The 21,227-nt window shown below is 37.1% G+C and overlaps 1 protein-coding gene across 2 annotated transcripts in view; it reads right to left on the reverse strand.

The window, feature by feature from the left end:
- Positions 1-10,957: 10,957 nt before the first annotated feature.
- Positions 10,958-21,227, reverse strand: part of GIPC2 (GIPC PDZ domain containing family member 2) — an 87,122-nt gene continuing 76,852 nt past the window's right edge. For both annotated transcript variants that reach the window (XM_037739486.1, XM_017531114.2), the window contains exon 6: positions 10,958-12,628. In XM_037739486.1, the coding sequence (XP_037595414.1) occupies positions 12,477-12,628 (152 nt within the window). In that variant the 3' untranslated portion in view covers positions 10,958-12,476. The remainder of the gene's footprint in view (positions 12,629-21,227) is intronic.

Raw genomic sequence — 21,227 nt, forward strand, 5'->3', positions numbered from 1 at the left:
TCTCCTCATGTCATCCTTATACTATCATGACCAAAAACCTAAAGCTTACCTTTCCCAGATTTCCTTGCAGCTATGCATTCTGGATATGATTAAAGTTCTGTCAATCAAATGCACTCAAGACTTGACTTCAGAACGGAGTTAATCGTGAGAAGGATCAGGTATGAGGCATCATTGCCTGCGGTAGTGCAGACAGAGCAGAACAGGTAGTTGTCCCCGAGTTGGTACCACTTCAACATGAGCAGCTTCCTGACCAGCGCAGCAGCTCCTTCAGTAGCCCATCTGGGCAGCAAGGCTTTGGGAATTCATCCTAGTGTCTGTCTCCTCAGCTTAGCGTCTTCTCTTGAGTCCTATGAATAATTATGGGGTTTGTTTAATAAACTATACTAAATCCCTTCCTGCTTAAAAGAGGGCAGATTCTGTCCTCTGTCATTGAATCCTAATAGGATGGTTTATATAAAACTCAGTATATAAGGCCCAGAAACAATGAGAGGTCCCAAGATCATCAAAAGAAGCATACTCTCACAAGGGCAATGAGACTGATGTCCAAAGCGGAAATTGTTTGTGGCTTCAAAGAGATGAGTCATAATTCTCCAAATCCATAGAAAATGAGGCACATAGATAGGCCCCTGTGATTGTCCGTAAGCAGAACATGATTTCTCTTGGGCTACTAAAATCCATTTCTGATGTTTGGTTGAGATATTTGGTTCCAATTAGGAGAAACATGCCATACCTAATAAAACACTCTGGACAGAGAAAACAAACAGTGGTGTAAAAATCAGCCACAAATCAGCTATGTTAATAAATCTAACAAAAATTTAATGTCTGACATCTACCACCTAATTGTCTGTGCTACTCCTGGAACCAATTACTAAGCCCCAGAAATTATGAAATCCTTATTATCAAAGCAATGTGAAGAATTTAGACATTTAAAATAAGATCAATGGTTACAACAGGGCTTTTCAGTAGGTGTAGTGAAGGGAAACTCTCTAGAAGCCATTGATTCCTTTCAACTTCCCCTTTGCTTTTATGTCCTGCTATTCCCTGTAATCTTCTTATATGCCATATCCAGTTATAAAGATCAGAGAAAACATCCTGACTTGAGGATATTGATTAGCGATTCAGTTGCTTCTCTTACAGGGAACTCTACCTCACACAGCAGCATGAAGTCATTCATACATTCGTTTACCTAGATCAAGAACTGGTAAATATGGTCATTAGGAAGAAGTTCTCTATTTTTATAATTTGTAGAAACTATTATGGTTCTAACTTTAAAACCTCTTGTTTCTAACAAATGTCATTTAACTATAGCTAATGAGTCTCCCAAGTAAGAGCAGACGATAACAGAGCTAATATACAATAAGCACAGGGCTACACAGTGTTATAGCTCTAAAGTGTTAGTAAATTACTTGAATCTGAAAAACATCGGAAAGAAGAAACAGTTAGTTCAACTGGCAGCTGTCAAAACAGTCGATCTTATGAATCAATGTCTGGCCATAATTCTATCTCAACAAAATAAAGATTTTTGTGATGTGATTTATCATCTAATATTGATTACTAAATTCAAAGAAGTTCAACTTTTATTTATTCAAGCAAAGGACAATTTAATTCACAATCAGCTTCTGCATAAACCTCATTTAAAAGTTTTAAAGTCGTGAATAAGGTTTTAAAGTTATTAACCTACCTATTTAATTTTATGCTTGGTATGACGTCATCTATAACTTTCACAGAATATTAACCATAATCACCTCTGCAGCACTGCAGCACTCAGCCATTTCTTTGCCTCTCAGGTCTAGAGGAACCTTGGTTGGTTAGGCAGAATTAGTCATTCACTCTGAATACCCTCTGGGACTACGTAACTGTAATCCCCAAGATGAGAAAAAGAAGCTACCGGGGCATCAAAGACACATTAGTTGTCAAGGGGTGATCTTAGTAGGATCACAAGCGAATTCAAAAATCAGACTGGACAAATCAGAATGGATACAAGAATGTAACAAATGCTTGACTGGCTATTCAGGTTCCCAAGCAAACAGGACTCTTGAGGTGGCAGCCAGGGCAGGCAATGCCACCTACTGGTCAGCCAGGGTAGAAAAAAGAAATAGACTAGTGAATTAACTTCTGCCATACTAGGCCATTTAGGGTTGTGAAACCGTGAGAAATCTCCTTCTAATCAGTGAAATAAAAATTAGATCATCTACAATAACCTTTCTGGAATATAGCTACTTAATTTTAAGAGAACAAACCAAAGTTATTAACTGTGTTTATCACAAAAATCAAAAAAGGAGAACAACAGACATACTCCACAGGATTTCAGAATAAGCCCTCTTTAAAATGCCACTGTCTCTATTTCAGTCTGTCTTCCTATTTCAGAATTTTCCTGGACCTCATTCAAATTGGAATTCAATAAACATGTCCCCATTACAAATGAATATTTGATTCTCTGGAAAGGAATATGATTGATTTCATTTTTAAAATCAACACAGTTACAGTCTGAGTTCAATATGGAGGGAAGCCTCACAAGTATTCCTTATTCATTAACTCACAAGTTAATATGTTGAAATTGACTGATTTTATGTATAGGAAAGCACTGAGTAGGAAATATATTAAGGAAATTTAGAACCATCTCTACGAACTCACCGTTTTGGCATACAAATTAGAGTTTTAGTCCAGAAGTGGGCTTCTGAAGCAATATAACTTCCCAATTCATTTCTCAGAACTTAAATATCTCAGAATTTTATAAGTGGTTAATAACCTTCTATGGTCCACGAAACCTCAAATGCTAATACCATTTTCAAATGGTAAATGGCACACAAGATATTTGATAACAAGCTGTTACTTCTTAAAATTTTCTTTCATACCACCATAAAAAAGCCTAAAACACACAGCAATCATCTTGTTCTGAAACATAAACAATAATGACTCCAGAAAGCAAAATACCCACTGTCCGAATCAAATTAACTAAACAATGAAATCACCTTACACAGAAGAAGCTTGAAAGGATTCTAAGGCCAGCCCTCATCCTCAAAGAAATGGTCAGGACTTTTCTTGTCTTAATCTTTTCCTTAAGTCATACTAGCAAGAGTTTATTATGCTAGTAACCACAGGGTTTTAAAAAAATTCCAGACAATAATTACTAACATTAATATTTTCAAACCTAAAGAACCACTGAAGTCCTTGAGCATTTGATTTCTCACCTAAAATCCATCACATAACCATTTAAATCTACTTCGTGTTGGCCTGACCTCTGTGGAGCTATTCCTTCACTCAGGCTGTAAAGAGCAGTTAATTGAATCTTCAACTTTGGTCTCCAGGCTTTAATCTCCTACTCAACCTTCTTAGTCCAGTGACTAGGACATTTTACACTGTTCTGGTAAAATATTAATAGAATCAACTTTGGAGAGAATTCAGGGCTTCAAACCAGGTTCAAATCCTGTCTTTGCCACTAATCAAATATGTGCCCTAGAGCAAATACTTTAATCTCTCTGGGCCCGTTTCTTCCTTTTTAAAGTGGGGATAATCATTACCTACTTAAAGGGTTGGTAAAGATGAGGTGAGGTTGTCCATTTCCTGTGCTGGGCACTCAGTACGCATTCAACAAATATTTGAAGTTCCTCATCAACAATTTTTTTAAGTGTTCAATAAACACCAGGCTCCATGCTAATTGCTGCAGTCACTGCAGTGAGAAAGACAGAAACAATCCCATCCTGAGAAGCTGATATTCAAGTAGAGAATAGTATAGAAAGCCTGCAAATAAAATAATTACAAACAGCCATGTGTTGTAATGGAAACAAACAAGGACGGAAATCAAGAACACAGAGAACAAGGGAAGGGAGAAGATGAAGAAAGCCATCTCCAAGGAAGTAGCATTTAAATTAATAGCCGAAGGAAGACAAGGACCTGGACATGCAAAAAGAGGAAGGGTGTTCAAGGCAGAGAAAACAGCCAGTAAAAAAGCTCCAAGAAAGGTAAGAGTTTGAAAGTGAAAGGAAGTTCAATGTAACCAGAGCATAGAGCTAGGGGGAGCGTGGCAATGTGTTGATTAGGGCTGTAGAGGCCACTTAGAAGCTTGAAGAGGAGGGATGTGATCCCATTAACATGTAGCATTCTCTTATGTCCCAGCGAGGGTTCTCATGCTAGTTGAGGTCAGCCTCCCAAGCTCAGGCACAAAGGTTTCCCCAGCATTCTACCGGTGTCCAGGAACCACCTCTTTTTCTAAGTCTTATGTGTGTTAGGTCATGTCATTGCAAATAAACAGGCTGGGAGTGGGGCATCCACAGATAAGCCAAAAGAGTCTGGACTGAGGGGGTGACACTCCTGCTGGGCAGTAACAGGCAAGGCTGCTGACAAAATCCTCAGCAAACACTGATGGGAACAAAACAGATGGGAAGTGCTGGTTCTATGAATGCTATAAGTCTCTGGTTAACGAGTCAAGCCTCTACAAGGGGCTTGAGTGCTTGCAATGGTTAATTTAATGTCAACTTGACTGGGCTAAGGGATGCACAGATGCTGGCAAACATTATTTCTGGGAGTGTCTGGGAGAGTGCTTCCAGAAGAAATGAACATTTGAATTGGTGAACTGAGTAACCCAAATGACCCTCCCCAAAGTGGGTATTAGCCAACACTTTGAGGACCTGAAGAGAACAAAAAAGGCACAAGAAGGGCAAATTCTCTCTCCTTACTTGAGCTGGGACATTCATCTTCTCCTGCCATTGGACATCAGTGCTCCTGGTTCCCAGATATTCAGACTTAGACCAGGGCTTACACCATCATGCGACCCCCTCTTTGTTCTCAGGCTTTAGGACTCATTGAATTACACCACCAGCTTTCCTGGTTCTCGGGGTTGTAGACAACAGACTTTTGGGGACTTAGCCCCTGTAACCATGTGAACCAGTTCCTACAATGTTCATACTTATATATTTATGTTTGTGTGGGGGTATATATGTGGAGATATGTATGTGTGTGTATATTTGTACATCTATATATATACATGTATGTATGTATATATATATACACACACATATATATTTGAGTGTGTGTGTGTGTGTGTGTGTGTGTGTGTGTGTGTGTGTGTATCTCCATCCTATTGTTTCTGTTTGGAGATGTATGTATATCTCCATCCCACTGTTTCTTTTTCTCTGGAGACCCCTAACAGTCCTCAAATGCCACCTCTCCCTGTGGTCACCATGGGTCTTACTGCTTCTGTTCTGTGCCATGCTGAGAGATCAAGAATCCTTTAAAGACTTTTGTTCCTGTCAGTCTAAACACTCCATGTGGCCACAATATGCCTATGAGAAAAAAAAAAAAAAATTTCCTCTATTTGAATGTCTAAAGACATCACTCTGTCCACACACACACACACACACACACACTCTTTATAGCACTAGTCTACACCTGTGAAAGTTCTTCCTTTGCCTCCTCCGTCCTCCCAGCTTTCTCACAGTAGACTCTGTGTGCCCTACAGTAGCAGAAGACAAATCATCCAAAAACAAGTGTCCCTTCCCTCAGAGACAGAAGGGCTTAATATCAAACCTTTCAAGAGAAGAAAGAAATGAGACATTTACATACTCACTTAGGGGAAAAAAAAGAGCTGCACCCTCAAGTCCGGCATTTTCGCAGTCCAAAATGGAGGAGGGCAGGAGCTGAAGGAGCAGCAGCCCAGAGATGTGATGGGTGGGGTCAAGACGTGACGGTGAAACCGAGAAGGGCGGCCACACTGGGGAGGTAGTCTGGAGACACAATGAGAAGAACTTGCTGGTGAATTTGGTGCAGCAGGTGAAGGAGCAGTGAGGGGGACTGTGATGCCATTTCCTGTCAGAGAAAACAGAAGGAAACAAAACTTTTAAGAAAAATCTAAAGTTTCATCCTGGACGTGCTAAAGCTTCAAGACACCAAGTGGAGATGTCAAGGAAGAAGTAGAACTGAGTTCAGAGCTCAGAGGAGAGGTCTGAACTGTGGATATGTACTTTGGTGTCATAAACATAAAGATGTTAAAAACCATGGGAATAAATGAGTCACCTAAGAAAAGAGGGTGGGGTGGGGGAAAGGAATCCCGGTCAGAAGCCTAGGGAGCCTCCAGGGAGGGAGGTTGAATAAAGAAGAAGAGAGCCAGCAAAGAAAAGGGTAAGAGAGGAGGGATGTTGCCGGAAGATGGCTACGATGTGCCCATGGACCGTCTCTCAAAACTAAAATATCACAGCATTCTTCCACCATTCCCTAAATCTGCAGGATTTCATTTCTGTATTTTTCTCCAGTGCTACTGCAGAAAAGGTCATGTTTTGTTTTATGGGAAAGAAAGTATTTGGTTTATTTCATTTTTATATCTCCATTTACTTTTCACTGAATAGTTGTTAAGAATTAAAACTAAAACTAATCAAATCATGTATATAACAACCGAACCACAAGGGGGTAGAAATTCTAATTTTTAGGGAAACCCCTTTCCAAGGCTAGATTAATTCATTGAATCTATACTTCTACTTCTTATAAATCATAAACATTATTTTTCAGAAGACATATAAGATAAAGCATAAATCGTGTTCAGTACTCTACCCCATACATGAAGAGATGCTCACTAGGAGAAAATCTAGACAAGGAGAATTAAAGTAGCATTTTTATAAGCTTAGCTTTTCCATAATCAAAACCACAGTACTCACCGTCTTTAAGAGAGGCTGGTCTTGTTATCATGCATACCAATTCCATTCTACGAAAAGCTAAAATATTCTTTGAAAACCATTGTTTCAGAAGATCCTCGTCTGCAAAACTAGAGGATAAAATACCTAACAAAGGTAAGTAAATAGCTACTATTTATTTGTATCATTGGTAAGCATCAAACACTGCATGTAAACTGAGGCAAAACCATGATATGGGTTAATCCATAGTGTGTCAACCAAGAATTCTATTTCACTAAGGTAACCAATTACTCCAGCATACCAAGTTATATTTAGAAAATTGGCTACTTTGTAAAATTAAGGATACCCTGCTGTCATAGGCAACTTTTTGCCATACTACCTTATAGTCCATGTTAGCACTTACCCGATTGTATTAGAAATCCCTTCATGTGTCTGCTTACCTTGATAGATCATAAGTTCTTGCAGTCCTGTCTGTCTTCTGACCCTAGTGCTAGGTCAGGGCCTTCAGAGACCTCAAAGTAAAGGTCCAGGATTCACCTCCATTAGGATCACCTGGAGGATGTGTAAAATGCAGATTGGTAGGCCCCCTCTTAACATATGGAATTAGCATGGTATTTGCAAGGATTTCCAACAGCTCTAATAGGGCTTTCAAACTGTATCAATGAAGATAATAAATCCCAAAGGCATACTATCTAACAACTATAGGCTGACATTTCTTCTACTTACTGACTTGCACTATTGTTTGGAAACTAATGCCACAATATTTGTTGAATGAAGGAACAAAAGATAAAGTCGCCCTGGGTAAACCTCCATCTTATAATACAAACAGCTTATGACTATTTTATCTTAAGAGTATTATGGTAGTGCTTATCTATGCATTTTTACTGAATCAAGGCAAATGATTTGGGGATTTTAAATGGAACTTAGGGGTTATACCTTGTATAAAATATGTTAAGAAAAAATATACCAAAGATATGTTAAAAATGTAAAGCCTGAATGTTCACATGTGTTATCCTTATCATTTAAATAATATGAAAATCTAAAATTATTAAAACCATAACTCTATAATGAAAATATTAATCAGTTTTTTCATGAAAAAGTTTTTATTTTAAGGAGTCATATTTTAAATATAATTAATATAATTAATTAGCTGGGCATGGTAGCATGAACCTGTAATCCCAGCTACTTGGGAGGCTGAGGCAGGAAAATCGTTCAAACCCAGGAGGCAGAGGTTGCAGTGAGCCAAGAATGCACCATCACATGCCTGGGCAACAAGACTGAAACTCTGTCTCAAAATATATATACATATATATAAATATTTATATATATGTGTGTGTGTATATATATATGCTTATATGTATACATAATATGTATATATACATATATTATGTATATATGTATACATATAATATATATAATATATATTTATATATACATATATGTGTACATATACATATATGTATACATACATATATAGGTATATACACATATTTATATATGTATATATACATATACATATGTATATGTATATGTGTATATATATAATACGTATATATGTATACATACATATATACATATACATAATATATATTATATATATGTATATATACATATATTATATATAATATATTATATGTATATATACATATATTATATATAACATATATAATATATATACATTATATATATAATATATACATATATATTATATGTAATATATATGTATATATACATATATATATACAAATACATATGTATATATACATATAATATATATACATATATAGGTATATACATAATATATGTATATACATATATATACACATGTACATATCGTATATATGTATATATACATATATATTTATACATATATTTATATATGTATATATATTTATATAACTTTACAAATAATTCACTTTTTGATCAGCATATGACTAAATCTGTACATCTGTCAATATAAATATAGCAAACGATACATTTTAGAATGGTAACTAAAATATAATTTACAATTTCGTGTATTAAGAGACCCTCAAACTTCAATCTCAAAAAAGTTTTTAAAGTAATGGTTTTAATTTAAAAAAGGAAAATTTTTTCCCACAAAAATAGAATGTTTTATCCACATATAGTTGATACTATTGCATGGCACAAACCATTCAAAACATTAAATATTTACTCAAAATGACCTTTAAAATTTTTTTTCAAATTTCTCATTTTTGTTACTGCTTCAAAAGTATCTATAGCTATACTTAGGTCTTATGAAGCTGTCTCCAACTGAAACAAAGATGCCACATTCAATTTTCACACTCCTAGCAGATAATAACCATGAGCCATTTCACAGAACTAGGTTTTTCAGGTAATAGGGTAGGAACAGGCTGTGCCGTTTTGTACGCTTCACAATTTTAGAAACATTTTATCATCATGACATTTGTAAGAACTTGTAGTTACTTTATCTCCTTCAAACTGTGTCAAGAAAATAATAAATGTGCATTTTATACAGGGCAGTAATACTTGGGACTGTGAGTTAAATAGCATCTCCTATATCTTTATTCATTAATAGCTTGGGTAAAACACTTAACTGTCCTAACCTAGTATTTCCACTAAAGTAATGGCAATGCTACTGGTATCCATATGTATTTAGATGTATCAGGGAGCAAAAGGGCCATGATATAATCAATCTTTTACATTTTTGGTTGATAACTGTACTCTTTGTAGAAGAACCATTATGTTGAAAACTCCATTTTGCTGATGAAATTCATTTTGCTACTATGCTAGACAGGCAATGATAATTGAAGGAGACCACGGAGTCTCTAGAAGTGATGAAGTTCTAGCAATAAATAACATGCGACTGGCTGTACGCCAGTCCCATGTTATTTATTCATGCCTGTAATCCCTTTGGGGGGCCAAGGCGGGAAGACTGCTTGAGCCCAGGAGTTTGAAACCAGCCTGGACAACGTGGCAAAACCCCCCCTCTACAAAAGTACAAAACTTAGCTGGTCATAGTGGCACATGTCTATAGTCTCAGCTACTTGAGAGGCTCAGATGGGAGGATCACCTGAGCCTGGGGAGGTCAAGGCTGCAGTGAGCCATGATCAAACACCTACACTCCAGCCTGAGCAACAGAGTGAGACCGTGTCAATAAATAAATAAATAACATGGGACTAAATAAAGTGTGTTTTCTTTTTCCTAAAGTTACAAGGGAAAATACTGCAAATTATACATCATTTGAAAATTTTTCTCTTTAGTTTTCAGTCAAATATGGATATAGCAGCTCCAAATAGAGGTTAACTGATTATTGCTTTTATAATTGAATTCTTAAAGAGTTTACATCTTAATTATATAATTATATTTTTGAAACATCACAGAAACCCAGCATGTGCCTATTTGTAATTATCAGAGTATATACATCTGATTAGGACTCAGCTATGTTGAAGGCCTCATGAGCCCAACATAAAACTATCGCTTGCGTTTTCTGCCACAACCAAAGAAAACACGTTGTGTGCTCTTAGTGGCCATTCCAAAAAGAAAGATGTTGTTTTCAATGAAAGGAAATGAAGAATAAATGAAATAATCATCCTCCATTGTAAAAGAGTCTACAGAACAAGAGAAAAGGACAGGGTCCTGAAAACATCTAGTGATGCCAATAAAATGGAATGTTTTTTAAAAAGTGATTTGTCTCATTAAAGCAGCAGAAGAGTATCCCACACTTATATGTGACTGCACTAAAAACAGACCCTTTTTGTGCACTGAGAGTTACAAAAAGGCAGAACGCTCACAAATAGATGCATTTTCAGATATGGGAACAAAATGACATAAAGAAATTGACCTTGTTATTAGTTTAGCTAAAGAGGTGAAAGATAAGGATATTTTCAGGAAAAACCTATTGCAGGTAGTATATAGAATACTTGGGCCCAGTTGAAGCCCAGGTAATGTGATGATAGTCATGATAATGGTCCACTGAATGCTAACAGGCAAGTATAGTTACAGCTGCACATGGCTATCGCAACCTTACACACAAATTCTAGAAAGCTCATTATGAAAATAGTATTCCATAAATCACAGGGAATCAGCATCAAGTGTATCTTCATGCATGCCCAAAAAGGAAGGAGAAACTGACATCCATCAACAATGAACAATGACTTTTTTCAAATCTAATATCTGGTGCTGAGAAATTTATTTTGTTGTTGTCATTTAAAGTGGAATGTTTCTATGGGATAAGTCATCTTATCCCTAAAAATAGCAGGTCTTTTTTTGTGTCTTTCCAAGAGAGGTATTATTAAGAATTAATAGGTATTTCAGAACCTCCAAAATGAACCCACTAAACAAACACCAACAAATTACAACTTGAGCTGAATTTTATTTTCAAATGATGAGCAAGAGCCATAAGACAATCCATATTCTATAAGCTACTTTTGTTACACATTAATGACTAAAACGGCTTCTGTGCAGATTTCAAATTAATCAAAGAATATCAGCTTCAGCTTTATGGCATTAAACTCATTTGAAAAAGGAGTGGATGGCAGTAAAACTAAAGTTTTACCAAAAAGCAAGAGTTATCTAAGCAATAACCCAGCATGAAAAGAGAACTACTTCTGATTTCCTAGAACACATCACTAACAGGTTATCATTTCTAATTACCGTGGCAGCACACAGCAGTTGCCATCTAACACTTTATAAAGATGCTTGGTCACACCATGCTCTGCTGTATTAAGTGATCTTTGTTGAAAGCATTCATTTCCATTTCTCCTACACCTATAAAATGTCCAATAAGAGTGGTAAGACAATCATTTGCCCTCAATTTTCTCTATAATGTAAGGTTTAGAGGAGTGTGTTAAAACTCTAAAATAACAGACTAATAGATTTCTCAATTCTCCCTTCCTCCTTTATTTCCACTGGAAGGAAATCTATTTCTGATAGCATCTCTTCTAAAGTTTAGGAAACTAAAAGGGGCTGCTGTTTAACCAAAAAAAAAAAAAAAAAAGTTCTCAAACATAGTTATTTTGAGTAAATATATTTCAAAAAAACTCTACAAAGAATGTAAAACCTTCCCTAGAGTGCTTTAACATAAAAGTAGTTAGGAGTGAAAAAAAGAAATAATGTTTTAAGTACTGAAAAAAAAAATCAAATGCAAGTAGTTCTACCTTCCCCACCTCTTTTTTAGCCTTCTTTTACACATGCAGAGACATACAGCGCAGATTTCAACCACAAGTTTTAAGAGCATGTATAAAGAAGCATACAAGAAAATCAGTAAATCCTTGTTTTACAAAGAGAGAAAGTGGGCTGTAGAAATCAGCGTACCACAGGAATCTTCCTTCCCTTACTCACAGGATCAAAAAAAAAAAGCTTCTAGACCAGTAAGGGGCAGAATTCACGGTGCATTTCCCGAACACATCCTGTTCAAAGCAGGATAATAAAATGAAGATGCTATGAAGTAAACCATACTCCAATCCTAGTTTACATTAAAATTTTGTAAAAAAAAAAAAAAAAAAAAAAAAAAAAAAACTACCAAGCTATTAAAATCGACTATTTATATAAGAAAAACAAAGCATGGTCATTGATGGAGAAGAAAATCATTTACTTAGAAATACTCCTTAAAACTTACTTTTAAAAACCTTTTGAATGAATATTACAATTGATCCTTATTTAGGTCATTTCTCTTAAGCATACTACATAAGCAACATTAAAAAGTGCCCAGAAATCAAAATTGCCAAAACTATATTTCAAAGAATATATTCCATACACATGAAACTAAACAAGAGTTTGTATAAAGGTGTCCAAAAACAGGTCTTATGGAACTTTTAAAAACAGAAAAAAAAAAAGAACAATGGTTTGTTTCTTCAGAGATGAGCGTCCACATCATAACCCTCTTCGTTTGGCATCACCAATGACTCCCCAAACATCAAAGACAAATTCGTCTGGGAACGCAAAGTCTCCAAGAGTTTCATCAAGTGCCACAGCAAATTCATCTGGATTAACTTTGTCCTGTCCAGCTTCAAACATTGTGGTGGCTGTCAAAAACAATATTAAAAAATTAATGATAAGCGAAATAGCATCAGAAGACTGAGAAAAATGGCACCAGGAAAATTACTTGCTAAAAGTAGCACGCATAAGTATATTTCTCGTGCATATTAAGACAGTAAGATACCCTCATCCTTTTCAACAACCTGTCCATTGCACCTAGGTTTGCAGCTGCCACCCTTGCCCTCCACCCAACCTTGGAGCCCTTCAGTTGGGAACCTCTGGCATTCCCATGGGTAGAACAAGATCCCCTGAAAGAAACCCTGTGGCTGCAACTAACCCTAGCAGGAAACTTAAAGAACACCCCTTCCCCAACCTCCTAATAGGCACTACTCTCCCTACCTCCTCCACAGTCCCCGACTCCCAGCTGAGATGGAGTCCAGTCCTCTCTACCCAAAGACAAAATGACAAAGGATAACAGCTTGCGCTGGAGCAATCAAGCTGGGGAGAAGCAGAGGAAGACATCTGTCCACCTATGGAACCAAGGTACCTTTTCTGAGCTCCTCCCCAGTCTGGGATAGAATGTGAAGGTGGTGGTCTTGTTCAGTTTCTCTACCATGCCTACACCCCATATTCTTTGTCTTGGAACCAGCATCTTCAGGAGTACGTAGGACTTGCCCCAGCTACCTGGAAGCCCAGGAGGCTCAGTGGATTTCCACCCAGCATCTTAGAAGCACTAACAACCAGAAAGAGATCCTGTATATGTGATGTGGGACTTAGGTGAAAAACCTCCATTTAAAAGGGAAACGCCAAAGCCCCAGGGAAAAGCTCCAGCCTCTCCTTTCCTTCCTGGTTAAGGATGAACTAATCCAAGTTTGTATTATTCTCTGAATGAGCCACAAGGTCTGGAGAGATAAAAGCTATGCCTCTTCCTGTCAATTCAGTCCTAACACAAGGTGGGCTAGGAAGAAAGGGAGGGAGGTGGCCAGCAGAAGGGCACCAGGATGGAGCAGAAGTGGGGTGGGGGTGGGGTGAACTGGCAGAGGGATCAAACCTCTAGTAAGGTAAGGAGGGCTTCCATATGGCCAGGCAGCCTGGCACGGGGTGGGAGAGTACGGATGTGGTGAGGAGGGCATGGGGATGGGGAGGGAGGAGAGCAGCCAAAGTGATGAGGGATTGGTTACACACATGGAGATGGATCACATATATACATGCATACATAGTAATAGGAATCAGGTTTGTCACTGCCCAAGAAGAATAAATAGGGAAAGGGAGAAAATAAGAATGAACGCTATAGAATTGGAATTGTAGATGCCAGTGGAAATATATGTATCTCCAACTGAGATGTTATAAAAATATAGACATAAATGCACACATACATATGCATACACATTCCTCAGTTCTAGCAGCATGACACCCTAGCAACAATGAGTACACAAAGCACCCAAATCTTTGTTCTTAAATATCATTCTCCATTAAAAAGACTAAGACTTCCTCAGAAAACTGGTAGATGCCAGGGCTGGATCAGGCAAAGTGCACTATGAACCAAGAATATCTTGTATCACAAAGGAAGAAAGTGTCAAAAAACGATGGAAATGTGAAAAGGACATAGATGTCAGCGTGCAAGAATTCACACTGACCAAATCAGGGATAATTTAAGCATCAAAATAAGTAATGATGGTAATAGATTATAACTTCAGTGAATACAGGAATCCATGAATCCATAATAAAACACACAATTGACTGAAGAGATAAAGAAAAAATAAAGAAGCTAATTGATTCATAAGGAACAGTATGTTTACATAGTTTCAAAATATCTCCCCACCAATACCTATCAATGAAAGAGAATAATTTTACAGTGCAGAAGCCTAACAAGCACCACCTGAAGTGATCGAAGTGAACATTCCTAAGGAAAAAAATCAAAAACCCGTGCTTCCCTATAAGATGTAATGAAAAGAATACAGAATCACATTTGTGAGGTTACACCAAAGAGGTGTGACCTGAGTGTAATTTTAAACAAAAGATTAAGCAAACCAATGTTGAGGAACATTCTACAAAATAACTGGCTTGTACCCTCCAAAAGTATCAAGGCCATGAAAACCAAGTAAAGGACAAATAACTATTCCAAATTGACACAATGTGATAAGTAAATGCAACATGTGATTTTGAACACACTCTTTTGCTATAACAGATATTAAGGAATCAGTGAAACATAAATAGAATATGAATATTAAATGGCAGTAATGTATCAATGTTAGTTTCACAGTTCGAATGGTTATGTTATGGTTCAATAGGAGAATATCTTTGTTTTTAGGAAATACACATCAAAGTATTTGGGGTCAATGGGACATTATTAAAGTAACTTACTCTCAAATTAGTTCAAGAAAAGTCTTTGTACTGTATTTGTATCTTTTCTGTACATTTAAGATTGTTTATATATGTAAAAGAATGGCAGTGAAGAAAGAAGAGAAATTGAATCTCTTCTTGATATTATCATCACCCTCTCTCCATCTTGCACCAGATCTCAGCCATTACCCAAAGCCTTCTTCATTTACCATCAATCTGGAAGGAAACGCTTCACAAAGGAGAGAGTTCCTCAGCTGCAGCTGGAACCTCTGCTCCAGCCCACAGGTCCTGCCAAGTTACTCAGACGCTTCCAAAGCTCCCAAGTGTATTTAAACTTTTTTTTAATGATATGTCAAGGATGGCCAGGACGTGCTGAAGCAAACACGCAGATACACTGGCTTGACTTCATAAATTTGGCTTTTGAAAAAAGTTTGGCAACAAGTATCAAAAGTCATCAAAGTGTTCATATCCTTTGACCTACCTCCCACTTTTACTTCTGGAAATCTAGACTTCAAAATAAAATTTTTAAAACAGAAAAGAATTTAGCATAAGTTGTACCTAACAGAATCCAAAAAAAAAAATTCTAAAATGTAGGATCATTAAGTTACCTCTGGTATGATGAAATATATTAGGTGAAATATGTTTACATCATTTTAAATAATGTTCATGAATAATTCATAACTTAGAGAAATAGTTTTGTTCTAATATTTACTGAAAAAGCAGTACATATCCTTTATATTATACTGAAAATAATATTTTCATAAAAATCTTTATATAGAATGACTAAATGGGGAGGTAAGTGATAAAGCAATTATAGTAAAATATTAACAGTAGAGTCTAGGTGACAGGTATATATAGAGGTATTCACTAAAAAGTCTTTCAACTGTCTGTCTGTCTGAAAATTACCATAATAAAATACTGGGAGAAACCTCTGTGAAGCCAATGGAAGAAAACAGCAAAACCTACTACATAAATTCAAATTAGAAAAAAAATTTTAGTGCTGTGTTTGATGTGGTAAATACCTAACTTGCAATATTTACTCTGTGTGCTCACAGGTATTAGCTATATTTAAAAAATATTTCCTAAGCCATTAAGGAATGCCTTAATGTCTATAAGGAATGTTCCATTTCTTTCAACAGACAGTCATAGTACTATAGCTAAGAAAAGAAGCAATCTGCCTTGGAGCGCATTTTCACACCATCAGATAAGAAGCCAAGTGCTCAGGGAAACGGTGTCCTACAGTATTCTATCAGTATTTCACATAAGTCTGGAGGTTCTGTTTGTGTCTCTCTTTCTTTGAAGACCAGGCTGTCTTTCCTTGAAGATCTTATCCACAAACCCAGGTTAAGCATGACCATGGTGCAGAGAAGTCCCAAATCTTTGCTTCCATCCCCAACTTCTGTCATGAGTTCCACACACTCATTTCTGAGTAACTGGTGGGCAATTCTTCCTAGGTGCTCCACTAGCATCTCAAACAGCATGTCCAGAAACCAAATATCACCTTCCCGTCTAGAGAAACACCCACTCTTTCTCTTGTTTCCACCATTATTTTTCTCTTCTCCCAGGTCTTCAGCCTGTGCAGCAAACACTGCCTCCCTTTATTCTACCTTTACTCTCCCTTTATTCTCTCTAATCCAATTCTTTCCATTTCATTCCCACCGCTGCCATATTATCTCCTAATCTCCAAGTCCAGTCATCAAACCATCCCACGTAGGCAAATTGGACTCCCCTTCCTAAAGTACAGCTCTGATCCCACTGGGTACCGAGACAAAAGGACCATGAAGCTCCTTTCCACCTCTGAGATTAGCTGTCATTCCTATATATAAAAATATTCCATCTGGGCATGGTGGCTCATGACCGCAATCTCAGCTACTAGGGAGACTGAGGCAGGAAGATCACATGAGGCCAGAAGTTTGAGACCAGCCTGAGCAACACAGCAATATCTTGTCTCTGAAAAAAGTATATTTAATAAAAAAATAAATAAAATTAACCAGGCATGACAGTCCACATCTGCAGTTCCACATACTCAGGAAGCTGAGGCAAGAGAATCACTTGAGCCCAAGAATTTGAGGCTGCACGGAGCTATAATGATGCCACTTCACTCTAGCCTGGGCAATAGAATGAGACCCTGTCTCTTAAAAACATTTTTTTCAATAAATTTAAAGTATATATGTATATATTTTTAATGTCTGTGTGTATGTGTGTGTATATATACACACACACACACACACACACACATTTATTTTCCTTGTATAACCAATGTTTATCTTTAAAACCCTAAACGCTAGTGGCAGTCTAACCTAAAGCACTCTTGGTTCCCCAGTGGCTGTCCCACTCTAGACTAACACTGTGCCCTCAAAAATCTGACCACTCAAAATGCTGTCTTCACTGCTTTCTGCCTTTGCCCAGGATAACCTCCTCCTAGCCACCAGCAAGGAGTCAAAATCCCCTCTCTCCTTCAAGGTTCTCTCCTCCATGAAATCCTTTGTCCACAGCTAGAAGAGATATCTCAGCTCTCTAAACCCTTCTGCCAGTGTTTTTCATGCTTAAATGCACAAACAAGTCATATAGGGTCTTGGCAAATGCAGATTTTGGTTCAGTAGTTCTGCAGCCCTGAGATTCTGCATTTTCAACTCCCAGGCAATGCTGGTTCGCAGGCAACACGTTGAGTAACAAGCTCTTAGACTGCAAATTTAACATTGCTCTGCATTGACATTATTTTTCTGTGTATTTTTTCTCTCCTACAGAGAAACTAAACTCCCAACAGATCTTGAGTAGCTTACTCAGTCTTTTATGCCCATAGTAACTAGTTCAGTGCCTCATGCATATAAATGCTAGTGAACGGGCAAGTACAAGAAGGGGGTTTGTCAGGACACTTAATACTTTTTGCACAGGCACAGTTAGCATTCACTGGGGGAAGCGAAGTCCAGAACTCTGATCTCATAGCCTGGATGTAAAAGAAGAGCAGCCAAAACATAAAGGTGAAGTATTGCTGAAGTAGAACTCCAGGTCAGAATTTTGCTTACTCTACCATTTTAACTATTTCTCATGGGATTGACAGGTAGCATTTGTAAAGGCAACTACCTAAAGATTATACTGACATATGGGTAAGACATGTTAAGGAAGAAATCTAGCTGAGGAAGAAATAAGATGCATACAGATCAAAGACATAAGAAAATGCATATGGATAAAAGACCATTCCAAAACAGAAACTAACAGTGCAGATGATGCTCTTAAACACCAGGGGAGACCGTGACAAGGATGCAGATGTTCACTGATGGACACTGAATCAATTTCTCTCTCTCTTTCTCCACACACACACATCCTTGGCTATAAGAGGGAAGAAGGAACAACTTGGTACATGGCTTGTTTATACCTCAGGAAGCCCAGCAGCATTGTCTAGCACACTAAGCCTGGGAACTCCACATTGTAGATCTGACCTGCACTGACTTGCCAGCTCTGGTTTGGGTTTCTAGTCACAAAATAAAAGAAAATGCTGCTTCAAGATGCCCGTATTCTAACCTCACAGTCCAAAATGCATAATCTCACTCATGCACCCATTCTGGCACAGCAGCAAAGTGAAGAAACACGCCCAAACTCAGTACTGCTCAGAGCTGCTGATAGCGTCTAGTTATACAGCTCCGCATATTCTACCTCTATTATAGCTGCCATTACAGCTAGTAATAGTCATCATTAGTGATCATCACTAAGAATGATAATAGCTACACCCATTATTATTTCTGATGTGACAGAAATTTTATATATATTATTCAATTTGATTCCTTGGAAACCCTATAAGATTGTTTTTATTATGCCCCTTTTATAGATGTAAAAATTAGGATTCTAAGTTTAATAATTTGCCCAAGGGCCAAAGCTCCAAACTAATAAAATTAGGACTCATGCTCCCTGTGAATTCACCACTTTTGTGACTCTCAACAGACATTTACCAAGTACTTACTCTGGGAGAGGTACGTGGTCGGGGCTGGGATTAAAAACTGAGTAAGATATGGCATCTGCCTTCAAGAAACACCTGATCTTGTAGAAGCAACAAAAAACGCCAATCACACAGCTACATAATTGTGTTGGAAATACTGCCTGTAATACAGTGCTCTATACATCTTTTTAAAACCGGTAATTTGCTATATGAATTCAAAAATGGAGCATGCAACTAAATATGTTATATATTTTTCCTTATACATAAAGTATAAATATGGCTTTTTAAAATTTTATTTCTCATCCTTAGTGAGGTTTGGTAAGCATAGCTTTTAAGACATTCTTACATGGTAAATGGTATAATTCATTCTTTTTGATAAAATATTATAGCTCTGATTTAAGAGAAAAGCAAAAGAAACTTTAGCGAAATAAAACATTTTTTATGAAGGTACAGCATATTAACATAAGACAGCTACTAAGATTATTTTCACCTATTGATTATAATAGAGTTGCAATATACTATGATAATAAACCTGAATGCAATCTGGCAAAAAATATTCCATTAAAAGAGTAGAATTTTCTTACAGTATAATGTTTAGAAACACATGAGAAAAAAAAGAGAAAATCGATTTTTAAAAATTGAAAATTTTTTAGCCTGTAATCCCCGCTACTTGGGATGTTGATGCAGGGAGATTGCTTGGTCCAGGATTTTGAATCCAGCCTGGGCAACATAGTGAGACCCCATCTCAAAAAGAATTTTTTTAATTGTAAAGAGAATGTTTATACCACATATAGCAGCTAAGTGCTGACCCCTAGTGGCCATTTTTTATTACTGCCACTGAACTATACGTTATTAATGACAAACCTGTTCTGGTGATAGAGATCAATGTATAATTTCCATTAAGTTTTTAAACACTTAAAACTTTTAAATATAAAATATTACTTTATGGTTAAAAATATTGGTATCAAAGTTTCAGAATTAAATCTTAGTTTTTAACTTGTTAGGTGACTTTGGGTAAGTTATCAAATTTCTCTGAATTTGTTTTCAAATCTATAAGATGGCAAATAGCATGGTTTAGATAAAGATTACTCATCATTATTGTTAGTTTAATCATAAAATATGCAACTATATCTCATTCTATGGAAGGTCTTCAGGTCTTACTTTTCCTAAGACTTATATAAATATCAATGCTTTCCAAACAACTCACAAGTCAAACATCAAAAATGCAGTCAATATAGAATGTTTTCTAATTAAACTTTCTAAAACTTCATTGGCTTTATCTGAAAAGGATGACTTTCCACAGTGTTCATTGTTTTGAATTCACTATAAAAGGAAAGTGATCCAGCCAGGCACAGTGGCTCACGCCTGTAATCCCAGCACTTTGGGAGGCCAAGGCAGGCGGATCACAAGATCAGAAGTTTGAGACCAACCTGGTCAACATGGTGAAACCCTGTCTCTACTAAAAATACAAAAAATTAGCCGGGCGTGGCGACAGGCACCTGTAATCCCAGCTACTCAGGAGCCTGAGGCAGGAGAATCACTTCAACCCAGGAGGCAGAGGTTACAGTGAGCCCAGATTGCACCACTGCACACCAACCTGGGTGACAGAGCAAGACTCCATCTCAACAAAAAGAAAGTGATCCTAGGAAGAAATGTAATTCCCAGTATTAAAACACCAATACTGCATACTTTTTCAAGAGCTGTAACAGACTTCATATCTGCTCTAAAAGCAAAGTAGTAAAATTTTTTTTTTTTTTTTTTTTTTTTTTTTTTTTGAAAGGATTTTTTTTTTTTTTTTTTTTTTTTGAGACGGAGTTTCGCTCTTGTTACCCAGGCTGGAGTGCAATGGCGCGATCTCGGCTCACCACAATCTCCGCCTCCTGGGTTCAGGCAATTCTCCTGCCTCAGCCTCCTGAGTAGCTGGGATTACAGGCACACGCCACCATGCCCAGCTAATTTTTTGTATTTTTAGTAGAGACGGGGTTTCACCATGTTGACCAGGATGGTCTCGATCTCTTGACCTCGTGATCCACCCGCCTCGGCCTCCCACAGTGCTGGGATTACAGGCTTGAGCCACCGCGCCCGGCCAGTAAAATTTTTAAAAAGAAAAAAAAGAAAAGATTTCATAGAAAAATTGACTTAGAAACATTCATTCAAATCTTTCCATACATCACAGGATCTCAATAAATTTGAAATCCTAAAATTCTGAAGTTGCTTGGATGATCTCTAAACTCCTAAATTGGTATCATCAGAAAACATTATAGTTCTATATACAACTTATTCAGTTTCCTTAAGCATTCAAGAAGAAACTTGTATGATACAACCTTCTGCTGAGTTAGGTCACGACCAGATTAGGCCTTATGGGACTC

This window comes from Cebus imitator, unplaced genomic scaffold (genome assembly GCF_001604975.1).
Source record: "Cebus imitator isolate Cc_AM_T3 unplaced genomic scaffold, Cebus_imitator-1.0 Scaffold3, whole genome shotgun sequence".
In the NCBI taxonomy this organism is placed as follows: Eukaryota; Metazoa; Chordata; class Mammalia; order Primates; family Cebidae; genus Cebus; species Cebus imitator.